Below are 13,175 nucleotides of genomic sequence, written 5' to 3'. Positions count from 1 at the left end.
CTGTTCTGATGAGATTTCCAGCCAGTTTCATGGGTCAGGTTGGTTTGGATTAACCGTGAATAAGCCTTTGGGCAGAACCACCAAATCAGGGGTTCATTGATTGCAGACACTCCTGTGTATGGGATCTGAGCCACCACTCAATAAAGGCAATGAGAAACCTACTGGGGCAGCTTACCTGATAGCTGCGGAGCCTCTTTGTGGTTCTCTCCAAGGCAGCTGGAGTCAGCTATTCCCAAACACTGGAAACTGCATGGGTGTGAATTTTGCTTATATTAATCCAGTTTATGGGGCTTTGCATCAGGCCCAGGGACAAATTCTGTTCACCATATGCTGCTTATTTAAAAAAAAAAAGGTGAGGCAGATGAGACCTGGTGAGAATCAAGGTTGTCTTTTCCTCCTGTGGCTCTGATGCCTTGTTTCCCAGCAGTAATTAACAGGGACGGATGCCTGCTTCTTCTGGGATTGTTTAACTGTGGGACAGTTTCAGGCTGTTCCTGGAAGCTGTCTCCACAAGTAACATGTTTTTTAAGTTGTGCTCCTCTATTGATCCCCTGTCTGAACAATTTCCAGTGGTGCTTGCACTGAGCCCAAAGGTGTCTGCAATCAATCCTGTAAAAATATTCGAGGAGAGCACTATTTTAAAAGGCTGCCTCTCCTGAAGCAGCTGTGTGTTTTAAATGTGACGGGCCACACCGGAACTCCCAAAACAGAGACACTTGAGAAAGCTTGGGAATTTTTAATCCTTGAGTCTGAGCTCAGCTATGCTTTCTGACTTTGATTTGGGAGCCTCTGATTCAAACACAAACTTTTAACTTAGTATCCAAGCCTAGAGCCAACTATGTCCCCTCTCCAATCCAGAGGAGGTGACAAGTCTTAAAAAAAAAAAAAAATCAAATTCTATCAGAAGATTTTGCCTCAAAATGAGTTCTCCAACACAGCAACAATGACTGATCTTGTAAGACTGTCCCCTATGTTCTTTTGAAATGTTGTCCCCTGTTCCTGGGTTCCTCCTGTGTACCCAAATCCCAACCTCACTCTAAGCTAAGTGGAAAGTTGCAGCCACTGCTTCAAGACACAGATAAAACTTTTCATACCCCTCTGTATCTTAAGAATATTTCAAAACAGGAAGGTAAAATATCTGTAGAATCAAGCATGGGAAGAACTCAGATTGAGATGAGGAAGAATGTGAGTTAATGAAGTTTGAGTCTTCACCAAGTAATTATGGGATAATTAATTGAATGAGATATGCCTGTGGACCCAGCTGAGCTGTATTTGGGTGGTGATGGTGAGTTTAGAAGGCAACATGTCCCACAAGTCTATTTGGGCAGTGTCACTATGGGGTTTGGGTTTGTTGAATGCTCCTCAAAAATGAAGCCTCAGCCTTACAGCAAAGGCACTGGTAATTTTTCCTCAGGTTTGTTTGTAGAACAGCAGTGCTGCGGGAGTGTAATTACAATATGTATAAGAGTTGCTTGGTCTCTGTCTGCTTCTTGTTATCTGGCAGCTCTTCTGGTTGTATTTGTTATGCTGTTCTCAATGTATGTTGCCCTTGAATGCAAATACTGTGAGTTCTGAGTAGACAGGGAATCCTGATATCTTTGCTGTTTGATTGGGTTTTTTTGGCTTATGAGCACAACTGGAGAATGTTTGAAGGCTGGTTTGTATTATAAAGAGGAAGGGAATATAGGTTTATGTATTTCTTGTATCATAGCTTGGCAATGTATCCTTGCCTTTTAATCCTTCTGAGGAATTAAAGAGTTAATGTATTCCCCAGCATCTTTATTGTTCCTGCAGAATAATCACTGTTTTAAAGATGCTTGCCTTGATATTACAATGTAATACTTTGCCTGACTAAACCCTAAAAAATCTGGTGTCTGGTAGATAAAAATCATTGAGAATGATAGTTTCATTTGAGGCATCAATAACTTCAGCAGAGCTGTTAGGGTAACAGCTCAGCTGCTCAGAAAATGGCAAAGAACTTTTTTTTGTGTTAAGTAGCTCACTTTGCTTGCCCTGTAAACTCCAGCTGAGGCTCCTGGGGTCAGATTTTCTGGAGGAAGTAATCCAGTACTGAGTGTTTGGGGCATCACGGCTTCCAATCCTGCTCGTGAGGCTGCATGGGGGGTAGTATGTGTGCTGAGAAGTTAAAGTACTGACTGAATGATCACTGAGGAGCTGTGGGTCTCGTTCTTGTTTCTGTGGCTGGTTTTCTGCACAGCCTTAGAACGATTGTTTTTTATCTTTACCCTTACACCAGCTCAATTGCTGGGCCAGCCTTGCAATAGGTGTGAAAGGATAGGAGTGGTTGGAGCTTCCCATCTGCTGCTTCAAGCAGTCTGGACAGCCCCAGAGCTGGCAGGGTTTCTGTCTGGAGTGACTTGAGTCAACCAAGAGCTAAGGCAGCAAGGCATGATAATCCCTGTCTCTGTGAGGGCTGTCCCCGCAGCACCAAACTCTGCTTGTGGACCCAGATGCTCTGCTGGAGATGGGACTTGCAGGGAGCATCCTCAAGGCACTGGTTTTCCTTCAGAGCTTTTCTTTTAGAAGGTGGATTATCCTTTGTCACTTCTTCTCAGCCTGGTGGCAAAGTTCCTTGGGCTGACAGCCCTCAATTTGGGGCTGATGCAGGAAGACAAGTTGGAGTGAGCCTGTGTTTGAGGGGGTTTGTGTTGATTAGGGTCAGGGGCTATTACCATAGGGGAGTTAATTGAAGGGGCATGAATAGACAACAGGTGATCTCTCTCTCTCTAATTTTACTTTTCTGCCAGTTATTTAATAAAACTACTGAGAGGAAGACTGGTACTAACTTTTATCTTTAATTCTGTGACTGCAGTAAAAGCTAGTATTAGAGAAGTCACCGAATACAGGATAGAATTGGTTCTCTAATAACAATAATAATCATCACTTGTTTTCCCTCTTTGAAAATAAATATGGTCCTTAGTAGAAAGATTTACCCATTGCTGTCAGTCAATCAGCCAGGACAATTTGTGTTCCGGATACTTGATTAGAATAACATTAAGGAAAATTGCTTTCCTGAATCAAGTAAGGATCCATTAACCTGATGAAACAGGGTTTGCTTATCTGAGAAGTTAAGACTCAAAACATAGCCTGGGCTGCATTAGATGAGGCCTCTTTTAGAATGGCATAAAGATAGAAAGTATTGAAAACACCATCTGTCATGTCTAGTCAATCAGATCTAGCATAAGAGAAGAATTATTCCTCTGACTTCAGTGTTGTAAGATTGTCTGTTTGTTAACAATGGGAAGTGTCAGGAATGCTGAAAACTGGTTTTATCTCCTCAAATTATTTCTAGCTGTCTTTATTTCAGAGAGAATGACTATTAATCTGAGTTTATACAGCAAATAAATATTTGTAGATAAGTACAATGCTAAGGCATTGCCTGTTGGGTCTCCTTAGTGATCTATTGTTAGAAGTAAAAATGAATGAGACATGGAGAAATAGCACCATGTACACTTTGCTTCTGAGAGCGATTATTTCTGTAAACAAATATCTTGCAAGTTGCTGAGGTTCTTTGAAGTCAATTGAACATATACCTCTTGAGTGGCCCTCTGTATCTTAAAGGAGTGGCCTGGCTAGATCTTCTCATGTAGCCTAGGCATAGCTGGAGGTCATGAAAAAGGTGACTGTAGGGTGTTTTGTGTTCTTTGTTGTTGTTTTTTTTTTGGAGGGGGGGTGTTTTTTGTTTGTTTTGTGTGTGTGTGTCTTTGGCATAGTTTTTGTGCTTTTTTTTTTTTTTTAAAGTTAATAAATGTTGATACTAATGAATTTCTCTGTCACCAAGTACCAATGTGCTCTCCTATGCAAAATCACAGGAGGAAGGTAATGGGCTGAGGACAGAAGCAAGTGGTTGATTCAGTTTTCGATTGTAGTCAGAAGATGCGCTCCAGTTCAGCTGCCGAGATGGAAGAGGTTATTTCTGGGAGAAAGACATGTTGAGCAGAGGGAAGTTAACATGTGCTGTGGGGGCAGCATCTGGGAAAGGCCAAGTACCCCTGGTCCCACTGATGTCAGGTGGATCAGAGGCTACTCAGCTCCTAGAAGAAGTGAATGGGGGCATTATAATAAGGAGGAAGAGGCACAGATTAATTCTTCTTCCTACATGAATATAACCTTTCTCCTGTCACACTCAGAGGGAATTTGCCAGGAGTGCTGTCCTTGGCACAGGAGGGACAGGACAAAATTAATTGTACTACAAAGTGTTGTGATCCCTGGAGACCCAAAGGCTGTAGGTTTAGAGCAACCTTAAGAAAAAAAAAAAAAAAAAAAGAAAGAAAAAGGCAGGGGGTGCAAAAAAGGTCTCTGGTTTTGTGTCTGTCTCTTTGGGACCTGATGCAGGGAAAACCCACATGACTGCATTTTGCACTGGAGCTGGTGAGAGCTACTCGCCCTTACCACGTTAGCAGGTTGATCCCCTTGGTCGCCACAGGGCAAAGCTGAAAAGAATGGATGGCACTGCAAGCTCGTTATGAAAATGCAGGGAACCAGAGTTAATGAGTCTTGGATGAACCCCTGATCTGACTGGCCATTGGTGTGGCAATGGACAGAGCTGGCTTGGGAAGATCTGATTAACATCTCGGTGGAAATGACAGTCCCTAGAATGCAGAAGGTCATATCATATCCATCCATGCTTGCATCTGGAAGAGGTCACAGTCAGAGAGCTGAGATCTCTCTAGATTAAATCTACATTTTGTTGGTTTGTGTTTTGTTTTGGGGTTTTTTTGTTGTCTTTTTTTTTTTTCCTTATTTTTTTGTGGTTTGTTTTTTTTGGTTGTTTTTGTTGTTGTTGTTTTAATCTTTTATCAGAACAGAGGTATTTTAGGGATTTACATGTTCTCTGTCCCTGGCAGTTTGCCCTGATGAAACACTGATTACACAGTTGCAATCCAACTTAAGCTGTAGGCAAAAAATCAGCTGAGTGCTGGGATATGGTGAGAATACCCTCTCTGTGATGGCAAAGATTTGAAATTGGCAGTGCGTTATGTCTCCTGACATAGAGGAGCTCACAAAGAATAAAACAATCAGCCTGTTTACCATGCGTGTATGGAAAAAATTGAGAAAGTTGTAATTAATGCCTTCCATGAGATTCTGCTAGTCCTGTAGCTGGATTAATGAATGAAACCATTTGCCCCAGATATAGAGGAGATTAGTGCTGCTTGACTGTGGTTTTTTTTATGGCCAGTAGAGTTAAGGCTGGGGAACCTGAAATATGTGCTCAAGGCACCTGACAAGTAGCACAGAACTGAACGTTGGGATCCTGCAGCACAGCCACCTCCTTCACTACTGAATAGATGCCCCCCCACAGCACTGGGCATCCCTGTGAGCTGGCTGGTTATGGGATTCCTGCTTTCTCATCGCCAGCTGCCCCTTACTGAAAGAGAGGCTAGCAGCGAGTAAAAGCAGCTTTTTACTCCAGAGCCGGGTGGGACAGCGTGCGGGACTCATCACCAGAAAGGAGCTGCTGGCTAGCTGAGGGGTCAGTGCAAAAAGGGGAATTCTCAAGGCAGTCTCTGTCCCAGAGGCTGGAAACGGGCACGGAGAGGAGGGCAATGCACCCAAGGGGTGGCTGAGACACTGGATGCAACCGTCTTTCAGCGTTCCTCCAGACCCAACGCTGCTGCAAGCTGTGATGTCTCCAGCAGCTGAGCTATCCCTCAGAGCCTGCGACAGAATAAATATCAGTAGCTGGTTTTTCTCTGCTGCAATGATTCTACAGGCAGGGCTCCTTAATGGATAGACTGCTGGGCTGGCGTGCGAGAGGTTTCAGTGGAGTCTGCCTTCGTTGGTATGGTTTTTCCCTCTTTTGCTCGTCTCTGAAATGGAGATACTGATATCTTCCCAGTGAAATGCCCTGAGACTTGTACCTGAAAGGCACTCTGTAAGATCCTGCTTCTGATACCACCAGGGAGAAAATGTTTCTGAGACACCAAACAGTCCTCAAGTGCTTTTCCAAAGCCCTGCCGCAGCACATCCATCTTTCTTCCAGCTGCAGGGACCTCCCACCTTCTTACTCCATGAAGGGGACACACCAGCCTCAGCCCCAGGCAAGTGGACCGGGTAAACCTTCTGATTCTTCATCTCTGTTGGTCAGAGGTTTTGGACAGAGAGCCTGGGTTATACCTGAGCCAGAGAGCTGTGGTGTTGGGTGTTTGAGGGACTAGCACACCTATTTTTGTTAAGGGCATAAAAAAGACATTCAGAATTGATTGCTTACACCCTTGCCAGTCAAACAGCACTGACTAGTGTGTTAGAAACAGCTCACATTCCTCTATACACCTGTCTTGGCTCTCCTTTTTTTGATTTGTTTTTTTCAGGGCACTCTCTCTGTTGCTGACTTTAGATACCTACCTGAACAGCAAAACTGGCTATTGTTTTAACTAGGGTTTGTCTCTGAGAAGCAGTTGGCATTCCTAAAATGCTTTAGATCACTGTATAAAGGAGAAACAAAAGCCAAGTGGGAAGGGCAGAACACAGAAACATCCCAGGGACTGGATGTGTCCCCATGGGTCCAGACTGCCTGGGGCACCTGGACGTTCAATTCTCTATGTCTTGAGCTTACTGAAACCAGTCAGTTCTGAGTCAGCACGCAGTACCTTATCTGACAGCATCAAGTACAGATTAGAACTGGAGGGGAAAATACCTGGAAAGGAATTCAAGAGGTCACTTAGCCTGTTTCCTTACTGACAGCCTGAAGAGTTAAACTATTCCGGATTTTTCTATGCAATATGTAGCTTCCTTGGTATTCATTTATGGTTAATCAGTGATCTGTTCCATGAGGCCACAAGTCTTACTCTGGAGCCAATTTCCAGGTTTTTTTTTGCAGTTTCATGATCCTCCCATCTTGAAAGGCTGGAAGATAATTTAAATTTGTGCTTGTATTTCATTTGTGCTGAGTTTTCTTCATTTCTTGCCTCAGCTGATCAGCTCTAGCTTCCCATGTGTTTTTCTTGGACATTTCCTCCAATAAAGAGAAAAATCCTAATTTTTCAATGCTATGACGCTCTCTTAAAAAGTTGTTCAGAAAGAGAAGCCATTTCCTACTTTTTTTTTCCTCTCCTAATCTTCTAACAGAAGTCACAAGCATTACCAAGTAGTGCTTTTTATTCTTCCCAACAACTATTCTCCCTCCAGCTTTTCTTCTCTGTTGCATTGTCTGGTCTTCAGTGCTCATGCTTTTTTTCTACTTGTTTTTCACAGTGGTTACCTGGAGTCTCAGACTGCTAGCTTTGCCATACTGTGCTTTGTACTTATCCGTGGTACATCTTCTTATAATATGACTAACATCATACATCCTACATTCGGGATTTAAATCCCTCTTACCATCTATCTTCACTTTAATATATCTTGTGTGAATAGCCTGTTCTTTTATAGTCATAATTAAAGTTTTGCTTCAATCTTCCTTTCACAAACCATTTGCAATTTACCATTGTCTTCGTATGAGTTTTTTTGTGCTGTCTTTCTTTCACTTCAGCCTTTGCATTCCTCATTGCTCTGTCAAATGACTCAACACCTGTAGGAATTTATTCTTCATTTCATTTTGGAATTTGGTCTGTGGTCAGCTTAGGCTGCTCACTATAATACACACAAGTAGCTATTGCTGCATGTTTCTCTTTACTGTAAAGTTTGAATGTTTCTTAGTCTTTCCCTAGTGCATCTTTCTAGTCCTCCTGCCCAGATCCCTTGAGTCAATCTTGTTCAACCAATAGCAGAGTTCATTAGGAACTGCCTATCTGTTTGTAGCCTTTAATATATTTTATGTATTGAGGAGATGATAAGAGAGATGGGGCCATGAAGCAGGTGGGACTGGAATTTCAGTGCAGTGAAGAGGGGAAGGGTGTGGCTGTAAGGCTATGACGTGTGGTGATGGAAACCCTACTTTGCTCTACTGCTAAACATACAGAATTTTACTGCGAGCCATTTCTGTAGCTGCAGAAAATATCTGGGGCTTTCACCTGCAGAGCTGATGTCTTAGAGCCTCTCTGAAAGGAAGTCACAGTAGTTTAGAGGAGGTTATGGCTGAAAAGCAGGAAGAAATAAACAGTAGAAATGTGGTAGCAAAAATGTTGATTCTCCTTCAGGCAGCTCATGGGTTTACAGTGAAATAGGATCTAGGAGGACAGCATGTCAATGTTACCTCTGCATTCCTGCGTGACAGGTGAAGACCCAGGAACTGAAGCCAGTCTGTCACAAGGTGATGAAACCCTTTGTCCTCACAACCTGAACTACTAAGACGTGTAGTTAAGGCCAACTTTGTAGCTGATGTACGGTATCATAAGTTTGGATTTATGACCAGCTGTAGATACTGTCTAGTCATGGGTCCAGTCCCGTTCTCATCCAGAAGTAGTGTTTTTCCTGAAAGACGGTGTAGCTGCGGTGCGAAGTGATTGATTGTGAACATCCATGAAAGATGCCATGCAGCCTTAGGGGCTGAGTTCAAGGAGAAGAACAGATTCCTTGTGACATCTGGGAGCTGAGCAGAGATGACTTCAGTTTGACTTCAAGATCAAAAAATAAATGAAAGTTTAACTATTTTATTGGTGACCAAAGGATTGCTGTTGTGAAGTGAAACATTAACAGCAGGGTGAGAGCGAGCGAGCCAGGATTGCTCAACGAGGTTCGTCTTCAGGCGCTGCAGAGCTGAGGTCGCCCCATGCGCAGGAGGCATGGCGGAGGAGGACAGCATACTGCAGGCTGCGAGGGAAGCCCAGGCTGGTGAGAGAACTTTTAAATATTTCTTCTTGCTAATAGTAGAAGAAACTGAGTGCAAAAAGGCACCAGGAGGGATGAGAACACTTTACTGATTGTTGCAGGTTGACAGCAACCAGATGACAGGCTCTTAAATACACACTAAGCACTTGATATTGTTAGCAGTATTAATCTAAATACCTTTATAATTTTGAGTCTATAAGGGCTGGTGAACAGAGCAGACATGCAGGTCTGAAGACTTCTGGCATATTTTCCTGGTTGTTCAAATAATTTGATACATCATTTTCTTAACTTACTTTGAAGGTTGAGAGAAGTCTGCAGACAATGGAAACCAGTCTTGATCTGCCTAAATCAGTTAAGCCGTGCTCTTTCCTGTAATAAAAGAATTGGAGAAAATAAGCCAGAAGAGACCTGAAGAGGTTATGTTGTCCATCCAGGGCCAGGTCACTAAGCCTGGAGTGTTGCTGGCACACATTAATCTAGCTGCTTATAACCTTATCTTGGGAAGAGAGAAAGAGGAGAGAAACACAGATATCATCAAAGGGCTAAACGTATGGTCAGTGTATATGAATTCAAAATACGACTCATTAGTAAGACACCAGTGTGGCTGAGCTGAAAATAAGGAAGGGATTGTACCACAAGAAGAATGGAGATAAAAATGAAGAGATCAGTAGAGTATAAACAGATTAATGTACACAGTACTGCAGCAGGAAGCAGTGAGAATCTGAGGACTGTAAATGTAAAGGGAAAATGCAGATTGTCTTCCTGTGGATTTGGGAACCAGAAAAAATTAAATGCTGGACTGAAAGTAACAGAAAAATGTATTCATGGGAACTTCTGGCTCTGCAAGACATCTGGTAGCTGAATATTACATTTAAACATGAACTATCCCATAGATTCCACACTTTCATGCAGCATAACTCAGAAAAGAAGAAATTTTACAGAAAGGAGTCCTTGCTTTCATGTTTACCAGTTGAAGTTGTTTCAAATGTGATTTTCTTAGAAATTTGGGAGGGTTCCTCATCCATCTGCCTGCTCTGGGAAAGGACTGCTATTTAGCCTGTCTCTAATATGTTCTGGTATAATGGACATTAGGGATTGTCAGAACCCTTCAGCCCCAGCTGTGGCACCTCTGTTCCAGGGCTCTTCCATCCTTGCAGACAGGGAGTTTATCCAAAAGCAGCCCCAAAAATTCTTTATTGACAATAAAGTCAGTTATTTTGCTCATCCTCAACGAAAATGGAGAACAGTTGGTCTCTGTGGCTTCTTTTCCCGTCAATGGGTAGGCGTAGCATTTGGTAGTCTTCTTCCCGGAATTTCCTCTTTTTCATTCCAGAGCCGCAGAATGATTTCTCCCATTTAGCAACATCATTTTGATTTCATACCCTGTTCTCCCCCAGGCTTGCTTCCTCCTGGTTTTGAACACAAACATGATCAGTATGCTGGCTGGGCTGATGTTCTCTTTGCTCATGGAAAACTGAGGACCTGTGTGCTTCATGCCCTCCTAATCTGGTGGAAGACCATTGGTAGCTGAGAGGGATTTCCCAGTTGCCCACTATATGGGTATTTCAGTCAGACCCTCTTTTCCTTGTGAGATATCAGAGACATTAGAGTTAGGATATATCACATCCACAGCTGCTCTAGTTGTTACACCACTTATGTTATCACCAAAGAATAATGGTTTGGTTTGAAAACATTTTTTTCCAATCCAAAATGTCTGTTTTGTAATCCTTATTCTCCTTATCATGCTCAGAAGGGATTATCGGATCAAATATCTCTCTGGCTATGGAGGAACATGCCTGAGTTGTCCTAACCTGCCTTTTTAAAGGCAGTGGTGATGCTTGTCCTGCTTCTGTCCTTCACAAGGAAAATGGTTCAAAAACTACATTCACCACTTGAAGGTGAACTTCATCAGGCTCTAATGATTTGAGCACATTTGAGGTACCCAAATATTCTTTAAGAGCTTTTTGTCTCATTTCACTGGTATTCATAGTGGTTCGTTTTAATGGCGTTATGTATCTTGTTGCAATTTAGGTTTTTTTAGTGAAGACAAACAAAAAGGACACAACTTTTCTGGCCTCCCTGGATGAGCTTTTGTTTGCTCGTTTTCTAGTTTAAATAACAGACTTTCATTTTCCTTCCTCTTTCTCCAATATTGACAGCATTTCTAACACCTTTTCTTATTGCCTTTTGTGTCCCCCTGCTACCTGTAATTCATTTTGTGCCTTAGCTTTGCAGCTTCTATTGCTCTACGCTTGATCTGTTTGTTTTTACTTGTCTTCAGAAATGCCACCTTATTTCCATTTGTGGTACAATTCCTTCCTGATTTTCAACACAACTGCACAGGTCTCCTCCTATCAAGTCTTATTCTGAATTCATTTATATCTGAGGTGCTTTCAGATTTATTCTCTTTAACTCATTCTTGCTGTTTGCCATGAGTTACTATTTATTACCAGATATTTGAATTCCTTTTCTCCCTTTGTGTTTCAGAAAACCTTCTGGCACTTAATGGGATAAACATCTCTGCAGTGTATTTGACAAGTAGCATGTTAATCCCACTGACTGATATGGTTTTTCATGCTAGTATTAAAAAAAAATAAAATCAAAATCATTTATATTGTGACACATGCAGCTGTGTACACACAGGAAATATAGCTGCAGGATGCTGAAAATATTAAGGCATCACACTGCAGCAGTGTTGGAGCCCTGCATAGGGGATGGTAAAACCTTTTCTGTCTTCCTTTTGTATTATTCTTTTAATAACTTTGCTCCTTTCACTCTACTTGTCTGTGCATGGCAGAATTCAGCAGGTTTCTACTGGTAGTTTTCTGGAATACTTTGGGTGATAAGAGAGATCCCCAGAGGGCTCAGAAATATTCCTGCTGCCTCTAGTGCAAGGTCAGACTTGTAGGACATGAGTACATACAGACCTGGTGTGCAGGAGATGGGAACAACGTGCGCAAGCCCTGTCCCTTGCCCTGCTCCCGGTGTTGGTTACACTTTTGGGTCACTCTTGCCCATGAAATGGGTTTGACAAACCCCAGTTCCCTGGAGACTGTTCATGGCATCTGAGAAGTGACCCAGGTGAAAAACAAGGTCATGTTAGTGTGCAAAACATGGGGAGGGCTGAAGATGAGGAGCAACCAATGGCAGAACCTGAGGGAATGGCAGGAAGATGTGCCAGGGGAGGTTTAGGTTGGACGTTAGGAAAAGGTTCTTCAACCAGAGGGTGCTGGACACTGGAACAGGCTCCCCAGGGAGGCGTCACAGCCCCAAGCCTGACGGTGCTCAAGAAGAGACTGGACAACACCCTCAGACACACGGTGTGAACTGTGGGGTTGTCCTGTGCAGGGACAGGAGTTGGACTCAATGACCCTTGTGGGTCCCTTCCAGTTCAGGACATTCTATGATTCTATGGTCTGTGACACCACAGGGAGGTACCAAACTGTTGCTTTGCCACTGCTGTAGAAGAAGACAGGAATGCAAAATGGGTAGACCTTTCTGGCCTCATCTGATGTTTGGGCTTCATGTTTAGCTGTTCAGTTAACAAGAGTGAAACAGGATTCCAGGACATCTTCAGGGGAAGCCGTGCCAAAACACACATGACGGAATGTGGAGAGTAACTGTGCTTCATCTGTGCACTGTCACGGCTGAATACCTTATCTAGGTGTTCTCCATGTCTTGCTAGCAGTAACTGAAGCCATATTAAGGGCCAAATGTAATTTTAGGACTATATACATGTAGGAATAGTTACAGTATTAGTAGTTACTAAAATTACGTTCAGCCCTTTAAAGGCAACCACGAGGGTGATGTGGCCCTCGGTGAAAATGAGTTTGATACCTGTGGTTTATGGGGAGTCCTTGTTTCCACTGCAGATTCTGGGTGTAGTCTGTATTTTTGCTGATAAGAGAAGGGAGAAATATTTGGGAAAATTTTTTGAACTGTTTGCCTTTTAAAGAAGCTAAATGTAAGGGGAAGAAAAAAAAATCCCCTGCACTGCTCTGGGAATACTACAGAGCCACAGCCATTGAGGATGGTTTATGGGAAGGTTGTGAATTTTGCTCTGTAACTGCAGCTGGCACTGGAAGAATACTGATGAAGAACTTCTCTATGGGAAGGGCATGGAAGGAGAGACAACAGGGGACCTGCAGGGAGCTCAGCTGACGTAGCTGTGAGGGGAACCCAGGGCTCCCAGCAGAGCATAGGATGCATTTGCCACATAAGGAGCCCTGAGGTGGCATTTTGGATAATAGAAAGTAGAGACGGGGCTTGGGGCCACTCCTGGGTGCTGGCTGTACCCTCCAGATTAAACTCTTTGATGGGAAAACGCAATGTTGTTCCAGGGACCTGATGTGGGAATGAAGCTGGGGTCACTTCAGTCCTGGAATAGTAAAGAAATGATTAAACACAGTGCTGATTCATGACATCCAGTGTCCAGGGGCTGGGTGTGA

The 13,175-nt window shown here is 43.0% G+C and overlaps 1 protein-coding gene across 3 annotated transcripts in view; it reads left to right on the top strand.

Annotated features, from left to right (window-relative positions):
- Positions 1 to 13,175, top strand: part of SLC15A2 (solute carrier family 15 member 2) — a 62,562-nt gene that overhangs the window by 10,863 nt on the left and 38,524 nt on the right. The window contains exons 1-2 of one of the 3 annotated variants that reach the window (XM_071810823.1): positions 8,671 to 8,730; positions 10,478 to 10,665. The exons of 1 other annotated variant lie outside the window; for it this stretch is intronic. Coding sequence is in view for 1 of the 2 variants with exons in the window: in XM_071810822.1 (XP_071666923.1) it covers positions 8,682 to 8,730 (49 nt within the window). In the remaining variant the exon portion in view is untranslated. Of the gene's footprint in view, positions 1 to 8,619; positions 8,731 to 10,477; positions 10,666 to 13,175 lie in introns of those variants that run through there. One more of the 3 variants, XM_071810822.1, reaches the window with a different exon arrangement.

Source organism: Patagioenas fasciata, chromosome 7 (genome assembly GCF_037038585.1).
Source record: "Patagioenas fasciata isolate bPatFas1 chromosome 7, bPatFas1.hap1, whole genome shotgun sequence".
NCBI lineage: Eukaryota > Metazoa > Chordata > Aves > Columbiformes > Columbidae > Patagioenas > Patagioenas fasciata.
This window is presented reverse-complemented; position numbering and strand designations above follow the sequence as displayed.